This window comes from Microtus ochrogaster, unplaced genomic scaffold (genome assembly GCF_000317375.1).
Source record: "Microtus ochrogaster isolate Prairie Vole_2 unplaced genomic scaffold, MicOch1.0 UNK33, whole genome shotgun sequence".
In the NCBI taxonomy this organism is placed as follows: Eukaryota; Metazoa; Chordata; class Mammalia; order Rodentia; family Cricetidae; genus Microtus; species Microtus ochrogaster.
The window spans coordinates 735,528-754,741 of record NW_004949131.1 but is presented as its reverse complement, the minus strand read 5'-3'; the positions used below and the strand labels follow the sequence as shown (position 1 = coordinate 754,741).

The following is a 19,214-nucleotide window of genomic DNA, read 5'->3' as shown; positions in this document are numbered from 1 at the left end:
TACCCACATATACACAGGTATACACAGGTATACACATGGGTGCATGCACCACATGCATACACACAGGTATACACATGCATACACATGGGTGCATGCACTCGCATACACACAGGCATACACATGCACAGCACACACACATAGTTTAAAGGGAAGAATTATTACCAAAATAATCACAGAAATCCAGATTTCCTTATGAGAACAGAGCTCCTATATTGAATTTGAAGTTTGGCAGTAGAGAAAGCAGTGGAGTGAGAACGCTCACCTGCTCTCTGCTCAGCGTCGTGTCTACAGAGCTGCATTCTGCAACTATTATGGATTTTGCATCTTTAGGGCTTAAAGGATCGAGATGCAGTGTAGGCCACAACCTTTTGTTTAAAGAGGAAAAAAAGAAAACCAATTTCTAACAATGCAACAAAGACCATAATCCACCACAAACCCGTGGATTTAAACCATTAGATGAGTTGTTTTTATGCGATTTTATAAAATAAGCTAATGGAATCTGCTAATCCCATTAAATTGTTGCTTAATTCATTCTAAGGTTTACCATTACATCGACCAATAATCAAAGCAGAGTGCCATAAGCTACATACTCGCTGGCTAAGTGGGGAACATCTCTACTTCTACCTTCGGGACTTGCGTTAAACTAGCACAGTGCTCAGGAGGAGCAGTTCAAGATGGTCTCTGCACTCGGCTTCTTACAGGGCAACCGACTGGGGATAGGAAAGATCTTATGCACGAAGTACAAATATACACACATATCTGCTTATAGATGCACACGGACATAAGTGCATACACACAGCATTAACATTTCTTAAAAGGCTTGATTGGTGGAAAAAGGCTTTCTTGTAGGAAAGGACCTTTACAAGGTTTTTCCCTGGGTAAAAAAAAAAAATAAGTTGAGGAACTGTTCTCCAGAATTCAACCCTTATATGACTTTTCTGAGGGCTGTCAATAAAAGTGAGCCTGCATTCTAGAATAGCGGGTCTCTAGACCGCAATTCTCAAGCCCCTGTCCACCTCCCTCACCCACAAATTCACCTGCTTATAAGCCTTACCTGGATTAACAATTCACAATTCAAACTACACTCTCCCAAGAAACAAACCCACTAGCTCCTCCCCGCAAACATGCCCAGCCTGTGTCTCCCTTTAGCCCAGGAAGTCACAGTTAGCTTTCACTTCTTCATTAAGACAAGTTGCAGTCATTCCCATTTCCCCCCTTTCCCTCCCACCTCAGCTCTGACTTCACTCCAAGCCCTGCAGGTGGTGCCTTCTCCTTGAGGTCACCCACCTCTCCCCAGCCTCACTGGGGATGCACACCAAGGACCTTCCCTTGCCTGCGCGGGAAACAGCTCTCCGTCTGAGGGACCGGACTCTCCCTCTGAGGGACCCACTCCATGCACTTCACCTACCTCCACGCTGCTGGGCAGCTCTCCACATTCACAGAGACGATGACTCTGACATTCACCGGCAGGGGGTCTATCAGCCACTTCATGTGCTTCTCCACTTGCTTAAGAACAGACAGCGGAAGTCAGGTTATAACAACAGCATTTCAGAGCAATCCCCGAGTTCTCCAATACGGTACCATTCTCATTACACTGTCCTTACTAAGGACACAACTCTTATTTGGGAAGGGTTGATCCTAGGTTGGCAAAACACTCTTATCACCAAATTTGAATTCTGAACATCTAAGGAAATATTTTTGCCTTAAAAATATGTCAAAATAAATACTTTTTGCTAAGTATGTAGATTTACTTGATGCGACTGTCTGTGAAAATACAGTGTAAATTTTAATTCAGACACTTCTTCCCCCGCAGTTAAGTGGAACTGGATGGAACAGCATCATTCCCTTTCACTAGCATGGAACTGGGATGCCTGCTGCAGACATCGCTGGTACTCTGGTCATCTAAGGCATCTGCTAATAGAACACACTGAGAGAAGCACCTGAACTTGATCTATGGAGTCGATGATGATGATGATGCTGCCCTGATGCCGAGCAGACAGCTTTTCCAGCCAGTGTGGAAATTCTTCCAGAAGCTTAGCAGGATCCAGTGTCAGAGCGGAAACAGCCCAAAAGTGCTGCATCAGCTGCGGAGTGACAAGGTGAGACAGCACGTGCAAAGTAAATCAGCTGTACTCCACGATAGCAGAGAGTGCTTTCATCCTCACTGTGCACATCAACGCTGACTCTCCACGGCGGTGGTGTCAAGTGCTAGTGTGTGTGTGTGTGTGTGTGTGTGTGTGTGTGTGTGCGCGCGCGTACGCACCTGCATGTGAGGGCCAGGGGGTGACGTTGGGTGTCCTCAGTGGCTTCTCTACCTTATTATCTTTTCAGACTGGGTCTCCCACAGAACCTAGAGTTCACTGACTGGCTAGCCTAGTGGCCAGAAAGTCCCACGGATCCTCCTGTCTCCATCCACCCCCTCATGCTATGGTTAGAGACATGCATGCTGCCATATCTGAGTGTCTACATGAATGCTGGGCTGCAAACTCAGGTTTCTATGTGCATGGCAGCATTTCCCGACTGGGTCATCTGTGCAGCCTGTAAGTCATACATAGTTTTGAAAGATTTATTTACTTTTATGCTATGTGCACATCTGGGTACCATGTGCATACAGGGTCCACAGAGGCCAGAAGCGAGTGTCAAATCCCCTGGAACTGGAGCTGCAGATAGAAATGAGCTATGAGGTGGGTGCTGGGAACCGAACCTGGGTCCTCTGTAAGGGCGAAAGTGCTCTTAGCCACTGAATGTCTCTCCAGCCACAAGGACTACCTTTTTTGTTTTTATTTTCAAAACAGGGTTTCTCCATAGCTTTTGGTTCCTGTCCTGGAACTAGCTCTTGTAGACCAGGCTGGCCTCGAACTCAGAGAGATCCGCCTGCCTCTGCCTCCCAAGTGCTGGGATTAAAGGCGTGCGCCACCACTGCCTGGCTCCCAAGGACTACTTTTTAAACCTTACACAAAACCAAAATAACCGTCGCAGGTTAAATATCCCTCATGCAAGATGTTTGGCACCAGAGATGTTTCAGATTTCAGATTGTGGGGATCTGGAGAATGTTTGCATATGATAGTGAGTGATCTTGGGAACAGGACTGAAGTCTAAATATGAAATTCATAACGCCCTCTACAATTAGCCTAAGGGCAATCCTAAACCTCCTAAAGCGAGCCAGTGTTTTAACCGTGACACATCACAGAAGATGAGACATGGAATTTTCCACGTGAGTTGTCATGTTGATACTCAAAAAGCTCCAGATATCAGCTGGGGCTGTAGCTCAGCGGCAGAATAGCCTGCCTTGCATGCACGAGGTCCAGTGTTCAATCTCCACAACTACCAAAAAGTTTCAGATTTTAGCAGCTCCGATTTCAAATTAGTGATGTTCTACCTACAATCCCGAAAGCATGCTTATTATTATTGTCTCAGCCCCAAGAGCCCCAGAATCTGCATAATATCCAGGTGGCTTCAGAACGCGCTTGACATACCTTCAGGGTCAGCCGCTTGATAATCAAGGAGGGCTCTGAGCTGGTTGACATGGGCCGCCCCACAAAATGAGACAGGATCAGCGTGTTAGGGAAATGCTTCTGCTGCAGCTGAATCCTGAAGGAAAGACAGGGGACTTTTATCAACTCTCTGCAGCAACAAATACACACAGAGCCAGACATCAATTGTAGCTCCCGGGTCCTTAATTAAATAAGGAGATTAGTGATTCCACTCTGTTTTTAGAACCTTTTAAACTAATAGCCTCATCTTAATTAGCAGATTATGTTAATTAACATAAAATGTTAATAAAAGGGCACTGACTTTTAACTAAAGGCAGGCTGTTAGAGGAGGTGGATACTGGGAGGTGAGGAGTTCAAGGTCATCCTTAGTTATACAACGAGGCTGAAACCAGGCCATTTTGTGCTACCTGAGACCCTATCTCTAAAAAAAATAAGACAGTGAAAAGAATGGTTTATTAGCATTGGGTCATACCACTTTGATAAAAGAAGGGACTTTCCAGACCCTGGTCCTCCAGACACCAGGAGGGGTGGGATTGGGGCTGGTGCCACCACCAGATCATCCAGGCGCTGGTAATACTAGAAACAAAAAAAGGATTTACACTGTAAGATTGCACAAGTCTCTGAGAACACTAAGCAGAACTAATTGGCACTCAACTTCTGTAGGTCCTCTGAAGACACTAGAGGAAGGTGTTTGAGAAAACAGACTTGCGGCGGGCCAACAGCACGCGTGGCTGCTGTTCTGTACATGGCTGCTTAAAGCAGGAAATGAGCTCCGTGGCTTTGCTGTAACAGAGGGAGGGAGAGTATGGACTGTGGCGGGTTTTCACAACGTTTAGATGTTTGATGAACTGCTCCTGAGAAGACATCGGTCACACTGGAGCCCCTCGACCACAGCAAGTGTCCCCATGCTGTGCAGTCCCAGGCAGCAACCCTAGATTTCCTCAGCAGAAGAATGAACTCGGAGCCTGCCTCAGTTTCCAGGGCTTAGGGGTCCAAACAAAAGGAGGCTTCAGGCTTCTCCTGAACCCCTTCCCCGCCAGTCTTCCAGGCTGCCCTGGAGAGCCAAGCTCTGTCAGGCTGTCTGAAATCTTCATGAAACTGAATCTTTGCAAAGTCCAAAACCACATCTTTTCCGGGCTTTTCCCAGCCATGCAAAACCATGCTCAGACCAGGAAGGCTATGATCGGAAAAGTAAAATGCCAAAATACTTCTTAGGAGTGCCCGGAGCCAGCTTAGTGTTGCTATGTCTACCAACATCTGACTGCTGATGACGTTTTAAACTCATAATAGCTTGTGGTGGGCTTTGGGATGGCTTTATAGTAGTAAAATCTCAACTGCAGGGAAACATCTGTGGTGTAGACATTGGTACTGAGACACGAATCAATTGCCAAGGATCCCCAATGGCTCAGAGTGGTGTTGCATCTGAAGGAACAGAGGGAGGCCTTGTTGATTTATTACCCTAACTATCCCAATAACTCGGTCCATGGTTCTATAGAAACCCACTTAAACGTCTAGAGTCCCATGTTGGGGCTTCTTGCTGCCAAGAATGTGGACCACAGTTCATGTTTATTCCATGTATGCTCATGGGGAAATCATGTCAGACTTCAGTTTCTTCTTCTATACCGCAGTATCAGTATCTCTCTTAAAACAACCACTACTTAATATTACCCTCATGCCAGCTGCTGTCTGTTTTAGGGGTGTCATCAGGCTAATATTTGCAACATTGCCCTGCGAGAGAAGGAACACTAGCTAGTCTCCATTTGCGGATAAGAAGGTCAAGTTTAGAGTGACCAGAGATTTGACAGAACCAAGCAATGAGCACAGTCTAAATTCTAAGAACTCTATAAAAATGTGTCTGCTCACATTAACTTCTGTGACAGCCTTAGAAATTAATTTGTAGACTCAAGTTGAGATGGCTCAGCCCATTAAAGGTGCTTGCCACGAAGCCTGACGGCCTGACTTCATTCCCTGGGCACACATGGTGGAAGCAGAGGACCAACTTTTTAAAGTTGTTCTCCGATAGCATGTGTGCTATCCCACTACATAATGCCACCCAAATTTTAAAAATTGATTTGTACATTACTTTGTGATATTATTAGGTGTTTTTTAAGTTGGACATGTTTCTTAGATGTGAAGTTGTTAATCTGTTTAGATCCTTATAAATGCTGATTAGACCATAAGTGGATGGCTGCTCTGCCTTTTGAATGAACGACCAGAGTTTATTTTCTGAACATTTGGCACTTTAGCTCTTTAACAGTTAGGGAGAACAACAGCCTGGCTTTGCTACCATCACATTCCCTAGCCTGATCTGGGGGAGTCACAGATGGCAGCATAATGGGTGCATGGCTGATGAATCTTCATCTTTAGCAATATTGGTGTTCATAATACATGTCAAAGTCACATAGTCTTTCCGTGATACAAATCTAAGCGCATTCCAACATGGGTCATCCAGCCTTGAGAGAAGGTAACACAGTCACCAACCCAAATATACTCAGGTGAAAGAATTGTTAGATGACAACCTTTAAGCCATAACTTATTTTTATTATTTTTAATTGTGTGTGTATGTGTATGTGTGTGCGCAGTTGCATGTGGAGTCCTAAAGCTAACATCAGGTGTCTTCTGTTATCACACCCCACCTTATTTTTTGAAATAGGGTCTCTCCTTGAGCCCAGGTTCACTGATTGGTTAAGCTGACTGTCCAATGAGCTCCCTAGATTGTCCTGTGTCTCTGCCCTCCCCATGCACTGGGGTTACAGAAATGAGCCACCACACTGGACTTTTAACATGGGTGCTTGGGATCTGAACTTGGGCCACCATGCTTATGTGAGAAGAACTTTCCCAGCTGTGCCACTCCCAGGCCAGCACCCGATCGCTGATAGGACCAGTGTCTCAGAAGCTTACCTTCTCGAATCCCAGTTCATGGGCTGAGTTAGAAGCCTGCTGAAAGGCTTCCACCTGCTCTTGCTCATCGTGTATGTCCCACAGCACATCCCCCAAATCGTCCTCTTCTGGAGTGGAATCCTCACTGCCTACATCCTTCACCTCCACGTCTGTGATCTCAAGGCCGAGGATGTCCTGAGCACAAAGAACAAGTACAGGAAAACAAATGAAACTCAGAGACTTTGAAGCTGGGGTCAGCTTGTTGGGCCTTACCTGCCGAGGGCGGGCAAGTCCAGACTTAGGCTTTGAAGAACAAGAGTTATTAAAAGTACCCCCAAGAATAAATTTGCAACCATAAGAACCCTAGTTTAAAATGAGAACACTGAAATATAAAGATTAAGAGTTCTTCCCAACTAAAAATAAAAGCAGAGTACTATTTGTGTGATGGGATTTGTTTTCTGAAAAATGCCATGTAATAGTTGTAATTATATTTGGCTAGAGAATCACTTTTTAAAAAGTGTGTGTATATGTGTGCACGCGTGCGTGTGTGTGTATGTGTGTGAGTAAGTGTGTAGTCCAGGAGACAAAGACTAACTTGGGCATCATCCTCAGGAATACTTACCACCTTTGAGATAGGGTCTCTCACTGGTAAGAGCTCACCATGGCTAGCTAGAGAGCCTAAGGGAATCCTTCTGTCTGCACATCCCGTGTTAGGATAACAAGCACATACCATCAGGCCTGGTATTTTTAAGTGTGTGCTTAGACTACAGCTCGGGTCCTTATGTGTATGAGGCAGGCATTCTACAGCGTGAAAAATCTCTTCAGCCCACTACTGAATAATTTCAAAGGCCACACTAATACCTAAGAAATACAGTATAAGATTGAATTTCCGAGATCGAGTTTCTTTCTTTTCTTTTTCTTTTTTTAAAAAAGTTTTTCGAGACAGGTTTCTCGTGTAGCCTGGTTGTCCTGGAACTCATTATGTAGACTAGGCTGGCCTTGAACTTGGACTAAAGGTGTGCGCCACCACCGCCTGGCATGAGATGAACTTTCTTGACTTCAGGCCTCTCTACCATCACATTTAATCTCTATAGTAGATCACTGAAAATATATTGATGATAGGTAGGGCTTATTTCATTTTACTTATTTTGGTTCTAAGTTTTGTAAGACTGAAAAGCTCAGAATCATTCTGGCAATATTTCTACTCGAGATCAGCATGCAAATGTGCTGCCATAGGTTGCCTCATTACGTTTTGGGCTCACTCTTCTCTGATGACAAATCTCCATATCTGTAATCCAATTTAAATAGAAAAGATGAAGCTGGATGTGGTGGAGCACACCTTTAGTCCCAGCACTTGGGAGGCAGAGGCAGGCAGATCTCTAAGAATTTGAGGCCACCCTGGTCTACAGAGTGAGTTCCAGGACAGCCAGGGCTGGTACACAGAGAAACCCTGTGTCAAAAAACAAAACAGAAGATGATGTGACGCCCCCTCCTTCTCCGGTGAGGTCTCTGACTCCAGGGAAGAGCTGGGCATCCTTTTTTTTTTTTTTTTGGTTTTTCGAGACAGGGTTTCTCTGTAGCTTTGGTGCCCATCCCAGAACTAGCTCTTGTAGACCAGGCTGGCCTCGAACTCCCAGAAATCCGCCTGCCTCTGCCTCCCAAGTGCTGGTATTAAAGGCGTGCGCCACCACCGCCCAGCAGAGCTGGGCATCCTTAGGCCAACATGGCACACCTTCCCATCATGTTCCTTTCACTTGGAGATAACAGTGCTGCCAGCCTTCTGATATTAGTTATTGGTGCTTTTGCTGAATCAATTCTGAAATGATTTTTTTGCATAAAAAATAAGGTCAGGCATAATACCAAGCAGCTACGGAAAGCATATGCATTAAAAAAGATACACGAGATTTCAACAAAACTTCTAGCTCCAGATGCCTCCATGGTCCATGTTGCCGTTCCCCCAAAAAGCATCGTCTCTGCTGTTAGAAACAGCAAGAGACTTCAGGCCTCTCTACCATCACATTTAATCTCTACAGTAGATCACTGAAAATATATTGATGATAGGTAGGGCTTATTTCATTTTACTTATTTTGGTTCTAAGTTTTGTAAGACTGAAAAGCTCAGAATCATTCTGGCAATCTTTCTACTCGAGATCAGCATGCAAATGTGCTGCCATAGGTTGCCTCATTACGTTTGGGGGGTATCTCAAATATGTAAAAAAAAAACAACCCAAGTCCACAAAGATCACAAGAAGCCTCTTTGAGGAGTACAATGCCCACTTGTCCTCAAATGCCTCCTTTGGAGTTTCCTGTTTGCAATACATTTACACCTAGCAGGTGTTGAAGGCAGCCAGCTCTGTGAGACACATACTGACAACACCAGGGTCTCCCAGGACCAACTCCTAAAGAACAATGGCGCTCTCCTGGGGAGCCAGTCTCAAAAATGACATACAAGTAGCTTTGTCTGGAAAACTAAAGAAAATACTATTAGGGTATTTTAGATGAAAGCTTACAGAGAAAAGCATATTTACCTGTTTAATAATCTTTTCCACGCTGATGAAAATTTTATACACACCCTCCGCAGGATCTCCTGAGTGATGGATGATCTAGGGAAAAGGGCTCAGAAGTAACATGGACATGCAGTAACTGCAGCAGCAGGAGAAGTCTTTCAACATTTTAACTTTTTATCCCAGCAAACTCCTTACAAGAAAGATACTAGATTGTAACCTTGTTCAGAAGAGGAAACTGAGGTAAGTTAAAAGGCTGGTCTGAGGCCACACAGGAATATGGTGGGGGCGTCTCATTTCAACCCTTTCCCTTGGGTTAGGACCCCCGAAATCTCTCATCTAGATGCCTGCTACCCTCCAGACTACTCTATTCTCACAAAACCACAGACATCACTGGCAGAGGTTCACACCAGGCCCTGACATTCTGCTCAGTGCCAACCAATACTCCCAGCCCCACTCCAACGGAAAACGCCAGGTCTTTAAACAGCTTCTGAGGTATTTCAGGACTGATCTAACTGGGCCACCTTACTGTATGTGCCCTCTCCGGACATGCTGGCTTCCTTTCCCATGCTCATCCACCTCCTGGCTCTGGCTTAACTCTGCCACGCATGTTCTATGACATATGTTCCGTGTTTTACCTTGGCTTTGTTGGTCTTGCTTAGGTTAGAAACTTGATCCAGGAACTGCTGGACGGAGTCGGAAATGACTTCCCCATCCTCCAAACGATGGTAGATTAATCGTGGTTTTCCTTCTGGGTTCTGCAGAAAGGCTTCTTCGCAGTCTTCTAGTAGAAAACTAGATTGGAAATCGCCATCTTTCGGGTTACGATGTACTGGGCAGCAGATTCTCAGTGACCAGTCTAAGTGCCCAAATGGACTTTACCACAGTGAAAGGGCTCAGATACAAAGGGAAAAAAGCTTTCAAACTCTCTCTCTCCTCTCTCTCTCTCTCTCTCTCTCTCTCTCTCTCTCTCTCTCTCTCTCTCTCTCTGTGTGTGTCTCTCTCTGTCTCTCTCTCTGTCTCTGTGTGTGTGCACGCGCCCAGAGATCAGTGTCAAATGTCTTCCAGAGCTACTCTCTGCAGAACCTGGAGCTCACTGAGTCGGCTAGCCTGGCTGGTCATAAGCCACAGGGATCTATGTGCTCCTCTCTCCCTCCCCTGTGCTGAAATTATAGATCTTCATAGCATCCAACTTCTATGTAGGTACAGGGATTCGAACTCGGGTCCTCATGTATGTATAGCAAACACTTTACCTACTCAGCCATCTTTCCAGTTCCAAAATTGGGTCATTTTACAGTACTTTTTTTCTCATTAAAATAGTACTTTAATAAATCTATTAAAAGTAGAACCAGTGGCTGGATCCCGACATTATGGGCTTTGGGCTTTTGGGGCAATTACATGACCACACTGTAGTCATCTCAACAGAGAGATGGTAAAGACTCAGGTACAGTCAAGAAGCCATCTTCCAGCTACAGCTTCTACTTGGGGTAGAGAATAAGACCTATAAATTATGCCTTAAGCCATAAAGCTTCATGATTGATTTATTTTAAGCATACAAATTCTAAAAAAAATACTGTTTGTGCATGGCTAAAAATAATGAAGTGGATTCATGAAACTCATTCACCTCCCACCTAAAGACCATGAAGTTTTAATGACAGCGTTTCTTATGAGAGTACAGAATGACGTGAGAGCCAACGAACGGCATCTTGAAGTAATTCTGTGCGTCCCATATGTACAGAGCAACTAATTATTGATCAGGAAGGTACTCCTCTATGAAGCTCCCAAGCTGTTTGGGCTGCTCTTCCTAGATTCGTCTTTTGGGAAGTTGCGAGAGTCAGCCAATCAGAAGCAGAGTCATCTGAGAAGAACAAAGGCCCCAGCAGCTATACCTGTGACCTGATGCTCATTGCTCCTGTCACACTTCTGTGTATTTGTTCATGAAGAGGGAAGCTCCCTGGGGATTGAACCCAGGCCTCGTGCATGCAAGTTAAGTGCTGTACCACCAAGCTGCACTCGCAGCCCCAACCACCACGATAGTCCAAAGGAACAGAGGAAAGAATGCAATAAAATGGGGGAAATACAAGCAGAATAAAGCTGAAGCAGAAATGTAAGAAATTAAAATTCTGATTATTTAAAAAGAAATTTTTTTTTGAGACAGGGTTTCTCTGTGTAACATATAACAGCCCTGGTTGTCCTGGAACTCGCTTTGTAGACCAGGCTGGCCTCGAACTCACAGAGATCTGCCTGCCTCTGCCTCCTGAGTGCTGGGATTAAAGCTGTGTGCCACCACTGCCTGACTAAAAGAATCATTTAAGAAAATCAAAATGTTAGTTAAAGGAGATAACAAACAATAGAAAATAAATGGAAGGGGGAACTCAAGTTTAAAACGAGGAAGACAAAAACCAATGCTAAAGCATAAAGAGGAGAGTTATCTTAAACAAGCGAATGTCTTAAAGAGAAAGCAGATTAAAAATAAGAATTAAAAAGAATAATTTAACAATGAAGGACATGTATTACCAAATAACATAAGATACAACCCCAGCATCAGGTATTAAAAATGATACACCCTTAATGAATACGAAAGCAAGGAGAGAACAGGAGAGAAATGGGATTCTGCTGAGGGCAACCAGTTGAAGGGCATTGTAGACACACTTGGAGAAACTGTTAGTTTTCTCCACCTAGCCGCTAAATTGTCTGTAGGCCCCTTCTTTCTTCTGTGTGTTTGTATGCGTGGGGATGTGTGTGTTGTGTATGAGTATAGTGTGTGTGTTGTGAGGGAGTGTGTTTGTGTGTTGTGTATGTGTGAGTGAGTGTGTCTGTGTGATTAAGTGTGTGGTGTGTGTCTGGTGTGAGTATGTATATGTGGTGTTTTTTTTTTGTGTGTGTGTAACTCGGCATTCAATCTAAAGCTTTATGCACACGAAGTAATTATTACTCTACCACTGAGTTTTCTCCTATCCTTTTTTTCCAGCCTCCCCATCCTGAGCGCTGGGATTACAGGCGTGCATCACAATGCCAGATTTTGTGAGGTGTTGGAGACTGACCCCAGAATCTTGTGCACGGCAGGAAAGTCCTCCACCAACCGAGCCACATATCTAGACCTTGAGTTCTTGTTTTGAGACAGGATCTTGCTAAGTTGCCTGGGCTAGGCTGCAACTTGCAATCCTGCGTCAGTTTGCTGAGCAGTTGAGAGGCCCAGCTCGAGGCAGAGTCTTAGAGACAAGGACAGGATTTACTGCAGGGAAGGTGGTGAAACTGGACATCTAATGCAATTGAAGTCAAGGGCAAGTCACACTCTGCAGGGCTAAACCCAGTCAGAAAACAAGGCTAGATGGAACAGCTCACGCCCCTTTTTGTCCCATTTTGTCTTTTATCTACACCATCTATATTTGATTGATTAAAAACACCCACAGGTAAGATTCATTATATTATAATAATATTCACATTGAAACTTCATGTCTCTCAAATTGTATCCTAAGAAAGACAACAACGGGGTTGCCTGTGGACTGATCTGGGAAGCCACCAGCTTTTCCTGTAATTCAGACGGTAAACATTAGGCTGTGTAGGACAGTTTCCATTGTGAACACTCCATTTTGCTGTTATAGTATGAAAGCAGCTACTAAAAACATGTACACAAATCAGTGAATGTGGCTGTGTTCCAATAAAACTTTATTTACAAAAGTTGACAATGGGCAGGGTTAGCCCTGGGCCACTGTTGCCAACTGCTGCCCAAAGCAATTCTTACATTAATGATGCTGATAGATCTAATGGTATAGAGCTTTACATTTTTTTTATCTGAGTGTGAGGGAGTTATAATATTTATTAGATTTCACACACTGCTTTCGACTATGAGAATGGAATTAGGTAAGTCCTTTGAAGTTCCTTTGGCAGTGATCTCTACAGCTAATGTGACGGTAAACTAGAGATCTTTTCCAGCTTACCTTGGTAACGTTGAATGAAGGAATAAAGCAACTAAAGAACTCTTCTCGAGTTCCCATTTTCTTACGGTGAGGTACTGGTTTTCAACATCTATTGGAAAATAAATGGCATGGAAGAAATATCCCATGGTCTCGCACATTCTCTTAAGTTTAGGTGAATGGTCCTAAAAATGAATTAGGATATATTAAAGCATGATGTATTTAACTGATAGAGGTACAGAGAGGATCTTATTACTCAAAAGACATATTTTAAACAGCCTGTATTCTAAGCAGTAACCTAATACAAAAAGATCACACTTTAAAGAAAATATTACAGAGCAAAAGTAAATTTCTCTCTAGCACAAAAATTAATAGCTTAATAACATGACTATTTTCTGGCTCATAAAATGATTTATTTATTTCACAATCAAGCAACAGAAGTAGTAGGTTAGTTTGATTTGGTATTTCTTGGTATTATTTTATCAGGGATAATTTGCTTTCTTGTTTTAAAGGATTCAAAGGTAAATCTCTTTGTGTGTGTGTGTGTGTGTGTGTGTGTGTGTGTGTATTGTGTGCGTGTGGAATACGGTGATCTGAGCTAGGAGTCGCAGTTTCAATGACAGCAGGCTTGCCTTGCATAAAAAAGCCAGAGATTTCAATGCAGAAACATAAAATGTTAAAAATCTTAATGAAAAAAATATCAGTCTACAACAAAGAATATTAGCAAATAATGATGATTTTTATTAAAGGAATTAGTCAGATGCCTCTAGTTGTCTTTGGGAGGAACTTATATCCAACTACGAGATGGAAGCTGTGAACTATAAAATATTCTAGAATTTTACCAAGATTGAGTAATATCATAAAGGAGTGTTAAGTAAATCTACAGTCTGTAGACCATGGATTTAGCAGGTTTATCCTTGGGCATGAAGACATACTTGAAATTCACTTGAGACAGTAGAGATAGAGTTCTCTTACAAAAGGTCAGTTGTAGCCGGGCGATGGTGGCGCACGCCTTTAATCCCAGCACTCGGGAGGCAGAGGCAGGTGGATCTCTGTGAGTTCGAGACCAGCCTGGTCTACAGAGCTAGTGCCAGGACAGGCTCCAAAGCCACAGAGAAACCCTGTCTCGAAAAACCAAAAAAAAAAAAAAAAAGGTCAGTTGTAAATATTTTTTTAAAATAATAATGCTTAATAATTCATCTGTTTTAGTAGGGACCTTTTAAATATTTGGTTTCTGTCCCAGTTAACTGCTTTGGTAGTGCAGCCATGGATGGATCGATCTCTCTCTCTCTCTCTCTCTCTCTCTCTCTCTCTCTCTCTCTCACACACACACACACACACACACACACACACACACACACACACACCACAGCCTGGGAGTGTTCCAATAACACTTTTTTAAATAGATACTAAAGTGTAGATTTCATATAATTTTCACCTAACAAAATAGTCTTCTTATGTTTCCTTTTTCCAATAATTTAGAACAGTGGTTCTCAAGCCATGGGTCGCCCTTTAGCAAACTTCTATCTCCAAAAATATTTACATTATGATTCACAAAAGTAGCAACAAAAATAATTTTATGGCTAGGGGGGGTCACACAACATGAAGAACTGTATTAAAGGGTTGTGGCATTTAGGAAGGCTGAGAAACACTGATTTAAAATTTAAAATATACAAACAAATCTTAGCTCTGGGTCATACTTCAGGTAGCAAGCCCGAAGTAGTCCATGGAGCTCTAATTTTGCTTTTGAATAACTCCATGGGATGCCTTGAGAAGTTCAAAGTCATGATAAGGATTAAACTTTAGTATTATCTGAAACAGCTTTAAGGACAGCAACTACATCAGACAAGGCCAGCGAAGGGCTCAAACACGGAAGACAATAGCTAATGAAATATGAAAAGGCCATTTTAATACACAGATTCTTAACTATATTTTGTACTTTTACATTAAGACACTGGCATCTCTTTTTGTTGTTTGTTTTTGGTTTTGTTTTGTGGAATGAGACAGGGTTTCTCTGTGTAGCCTTGGCTGTCCTGGACCTCACTCTGTAGACCAGGCTGGCCTTGAATTCACAGAGCTCCACCCGCCTCTACCTCCCAAGTGCAGGAATTAAAGGAGTATACCACTAAGACATCAGAATCTTAATGATATATTTTAGGTATAAAATTAGATATAAATAGAAAGTAGCCAGAATGCTCCAACATCTTAGTTTCGTCTTCATGCCTTTGCTCCTGTCCTTGCTTTACTAGTAAATTAAATGAAAACTACAAGCCTTAACACAATCACAATGTCTACTTTACGCATGTGAATAAGGAACCAAAGTGCATCATAAGCAAAGCCTTATTAATGCTTTCAGCTTTTTCAACTGGATAATCTCATAGGTAGTGAACTACTTAGTTTAAATGCAATTATATTCTGGATACAACATTAATTTGTATTGTGTTTTGAGATAGGATCTCACTATCTCAAACTCACCTCAGTCCTCTTACCTCTGTCCTGAGTGCTGAGGTTACAGATATGTGCCACCACCTCAGCTATTAACTTGTATTTTCTTTTCTTTCTCTCTCTTTTTTTTAAAGATTTTTTTAAAAAAATTTTATACATATGGGTGTTTGCCTGCATGTGTGTATATGCATTATGAGCATGCCTGGTGCCCACAGAGGCCAGAAGAGGGCATCCATTGTCCTGTGACAGGAATTATATTATATTAAATTAATTATATTATAGCCATTTGTTAGCTGCTGTGTGGGTGCCGGAAATAAACCCGGGTCCTCTACAAGGGCCGCTAAAGTTCTTAACTGCTGAGCCTCTCTCCAGCCCCAGACTCTGTATTCTCAATGAGTTAATACACAATTTATGAATATCTCACCTTCACAAAAAGTTCCATTTCAGGCTGGGTTTCATCTGTGTAGATGAGGTAACATCTGACAGAGTGACTCCACAGGGAACGTGAGAACAAGGGCGTGACCTGCAATAAGCCAGCCACGGCAGTGTCCCAGTCATCTGGAAGTAAAATGTCCATAAATCGATGAAAACCTTACCACCATACACTTGACAAAATAATTCCAAGTAAGTCTGAAAAAAAAAACATAACAGACATAGACTAGAACCTGCTGCCGTGTTAATACCAACAAAGCTGGAATAAATGTATTAGAAAGTAATTAATTTCTAGCCTCAACTTCTCCTCTGGGATTTGAGGTAATGAAGGTCAGTAGTCTCCCCTGGAGACAATGGATCCCCAGGATAGTGGCTGCGATTCTATTTATCATGAGCCACTCGGTTGCTCTGCTAGTTGAAGGGAGCCTGCCTTCCCAGGGCGATGTGTCATTTTGCCTTCTTATTCTTGAACTCCAGGGAAGCTAAAAGAGAGTTTGAGAATGGTGTAAAACGAAAAGTAGTTTTATGTTATTTAGTGGGAAGGAAAAATTATGAAATACCGGACAATAGCAAATATAAAAATAATTGTTTCTCACTTAAACTACATCATATGCTTGTGGCTCAACAAAAGCACCTGCGGATTCTGAGAATAGCACAGCTACTAGAACCTGGGTGGCCAGGATAGTAGGAGGGCCATGTTATCCCGATGAAAAGTGTGTCACCTCGGCTTGGTCAGTCGTAGCCGCTGTGCATGCTGGCTTGCCAATGGAATATACCAGAACACCAGTGTCATATGCACAAGATTCTAGAGCATGAACAGTCACAGGCAAGGGGCTGGTTACCTCGGTTGATGTTTGCGAAGGGTCCTTCCACATCTATAGAACTGTGGGCAAACTCAGGGCCTCTGAAGGACTGCTGAAGCTGGATCATGCTGCCTATGGAAGGCTCGCTTCCCAAGGCTCTGCTGGCCCAGTATTCACATTGGGTTCCAGTAGCTGTTGCAACAAGGAATTGGAATTTCAAAAACAACCAAGCTACCAAATATTTTAAAACTCACTACATATGTCAAATAGTATTTCTCATGTCAAGATGTTCTATTTAAAAATAAAACAAACATTCAAATAATGGTTTTCAAAATATTTTGGCACTGTCGTTTGGCAAAGCATTTCAGTTCTGGTTAGCACAATTCTGGTTATCATCTCAAATTCAGAGAAAGGATTAAAATAGGAAAGAAGGAAGAGAAAAAGAGACAAAGGAATTTTAGTAAGGGGCAGTTTAGGGCAGTGAGATGATTCAGTAGGCCCAGGCATTTGCCACCAAACCCGAGGACCTGCGTCCAATACCTGGAGTGCAATTGGCAGAAGAAGAGAACTGATTCTCGCAGATTATCCTCTGACCTCCACACACGAGCACTTCCAGCCACATGCACACACACATACCCACATACATATGCTCAAGATAAATAAACGAAATGAAAAAGAGGCAGTTTAAAAACACCACAAACAATTCTAAAAATATACTTGCAAATGGACATTTACACATCAGTTAAAATGTAAAGGAATTTTTTTTTCCCCCTGAGATGAAGCCCCAGCTGTCCTGGAACTCACTATGTAGACCAGACTGACTTCAAACACACATAGATTACCTGCCTCTGCTCCCTGAGTGCTGAAATTCATGGCATATGCTGATGTGGGATTCCCCTCTGTATGTTATGAATATGTTTTATTACCATTGGTTATTAGAAAAGCCATTTTGGCCAATGGCTTAGTAGAGTAAAGCCAGAAAAGAAATCCGAACAGAGATATATAAAGAAAGTAGGTGGAGTTGAGGAGACGCCATGTAGCTGCCAAAGGAGAAAGATGCCAGCTGCCAGCCAGAACATTACTGGTAGGTGACAACCTCATGGCAATACACAGATTAATAGAAATGGGTTAATTTAAGATGTGAGAGTTAGCTAAAAATATGCCTAAGCTATTGGTCAAACAGTTTTGTAATTAATATAGTTTCTGTGTGATTATTCAGGTCTGAGTGCTGGGAAACAAACGAGCAGTCTCTGCCTACAATATGCCCCCATGCCCAGCTTCTGAAGGGACTTTAAACTATCAGGGCATTGATAACTTGTGCCCTTCAGGTTTAAACTGATGTATCAATGAGAAGGACCAAGAAGGCAGCATTGGCTTGTGTCTCTTAACTTGCCAAGGCATTACAGTAACTTTGATACATTGTACATATGAAGAAGCCAATATGGAATGGAAGCAGTCAGTAAGTCATGTGACAGCAGGAGGTACTTTCTTAGCTGTTCTTGGTCAGTTGGGATCACTGCATCTTTTTCTCAAAATGCTGCTCACAACCATTGAGAATAAAATTAAGATCAGTCAGGAACAGCCAGGTGCTGTATCTTACTCCCCAGTACATCCTTTGTAAGGCTATAATACCAACCTTATAAACAGGAGGATCACATCATCTCCTTATACCTACAGGAAGCTTTTCCTTTACCTTGTAAAGCTCATTAATACTTTTTTTTTTTTTTTTTTTTTTTTTTTTTTTTTTTTTTTTGGTTTTTCGAGACAGGGTTTCTCTGTGGCTTTGGAGCCTGTCCTGGAACTAGCTCTGTAGACCAGGCTGGCCTCGAACTCACAGAGATCCGCTTGCCTCTGCCTCCCGAGTGCTGGGATTAAAGGCGTGCGCCACCACCGCCCGGCATTAATACTTTCTTGAATCGTGGGAAATGTCTTGAATTATAGACTTTTCTTTCTTGTTAGAAAAATGTAGGTGTGGCCAGCACTGGGTACCTTGGGCAGGGATAGGAGTGTGGAGAGAGAGCGCACATGTACACCATGGGTCAGGATGGTTGGCAGAGCATGAGGACAAGAGAAAGTCTAGCCCAAACTATCAAGGACAGGAGGTCCTAGCAGCTAAGAGAGTACCAAAAGGTCTCTTCAGTGTGTAAGACACACAGGGAGTAAAGGGAATACGGCAGTCAGTTCTGAGCATCACAGCGGCCCTGCAGAAAGGGTAACGTGAACATGAAATGCGCTTACCTGTGACATCCGTGCAGCTGTCATCAGAATCAGACTCTCCAGGGTCGAAAACTTGGATACCCTGAGCCTGCAGCCTTTGAAGTTTGCTCTCCAGTTCCCGCTTGGCCCTCAGTAAGTCCTGGATTTCATTTTCTTTGGTCTCCCTAAAAATCTTTTAAAATGTAGAATTTAATTTTGAGACTCTTTTTATAATCACAAAGTTGTGCCACCAACTTTTCAGGGGGAAAAAAGCCATTCATTCATAAAGTTAATTTTCATTTGGTTCTCAGTCGTCTCTGAGATGACGTCCTCAGACCTTTTATCGTTTCCCAGTTGAACCCACTGGAAGTCTAGCAGCATGAAGGTGAGTCTTATGTGACATCTAACAAACTTGTTTCCTTCATACCAAATACCAAACATTTTCAAACGCTCCATCTCATGAAGGAACCACATTCTTGGAGGCTGGAGAGAGGGTACAGTGGCTAAGAATACATGCTGCTCTTGCAGCAAACCTGAGTTTTGA

The 19,214-nt window shown here is 42.9% G+C and overlaps 1 protein-coding gene across 3 annotated transcripts in view; it reads right to left on the bottom strand.

Annotated features, from left to right (window-relative positions):
• The window catches only part of Nphp3 (nephrocystin 3), a 39,163-nt gene that overhangs the window by 17,136 nt on the left and 2,813 nt on the right, over positions 1 to 19,214 (bottom strand). For 2 of the 3 annotated variants that reach the window (XM_026789949.1, XM_005368457.2), the window contains exons 3-14: positions 18,713 to 18,863; positions 16,514 to 16,666; positions 15,664 to 15,797; positions 12,819 to 12,979; positions 9,516 to 9,672; positions 8,902 to 8,976; positions 6,396 to 6,569; positions 3,967 to 4,070; positions 3,477 to 3,591; positions 1,941 to 2,084; positions 1,409 to 1,506; positions 263 to 365 (exon numbers count right to left, since the gene is read on the bottom strand). In XM_026789949.1, coding sequence (XP_026645750.1) covers positions 263 to 365; positions 1,409 to 1,506; positions 1,941 to 2,084; positions 3,477 to 3,591; positions 3,967 to 4,070; positions 6,396 to 6,569; positions 8,902 to 8,976; positions 9,516 to 9,672; positions 12,819 to 12,979; positions 15,664 to 15,797; positions 16,514 to 16,666; positions 18,713 to 18,863 — 1,569 coding nt within the window. Of the gene's footprint in view, positions 1 to 262; positions 366 to 1,408; positions 1,507 to 1,940; positions 2,085 to 3,476; positions 3,592 to 3,966; positions 4,071 to 6,395; positions 6,570 to 8,901; positions 8,977 to 9,515; positions 9,673 to 12,818; positions 12,980 to 15,663; positions 15,798 to 16,513; positions 16,667 to 18,712; positions 18,864 to 19,214 lie in introns of those variants that run through there. The other variant, XM_026789950.1, reaches the window with a different exon arrangement.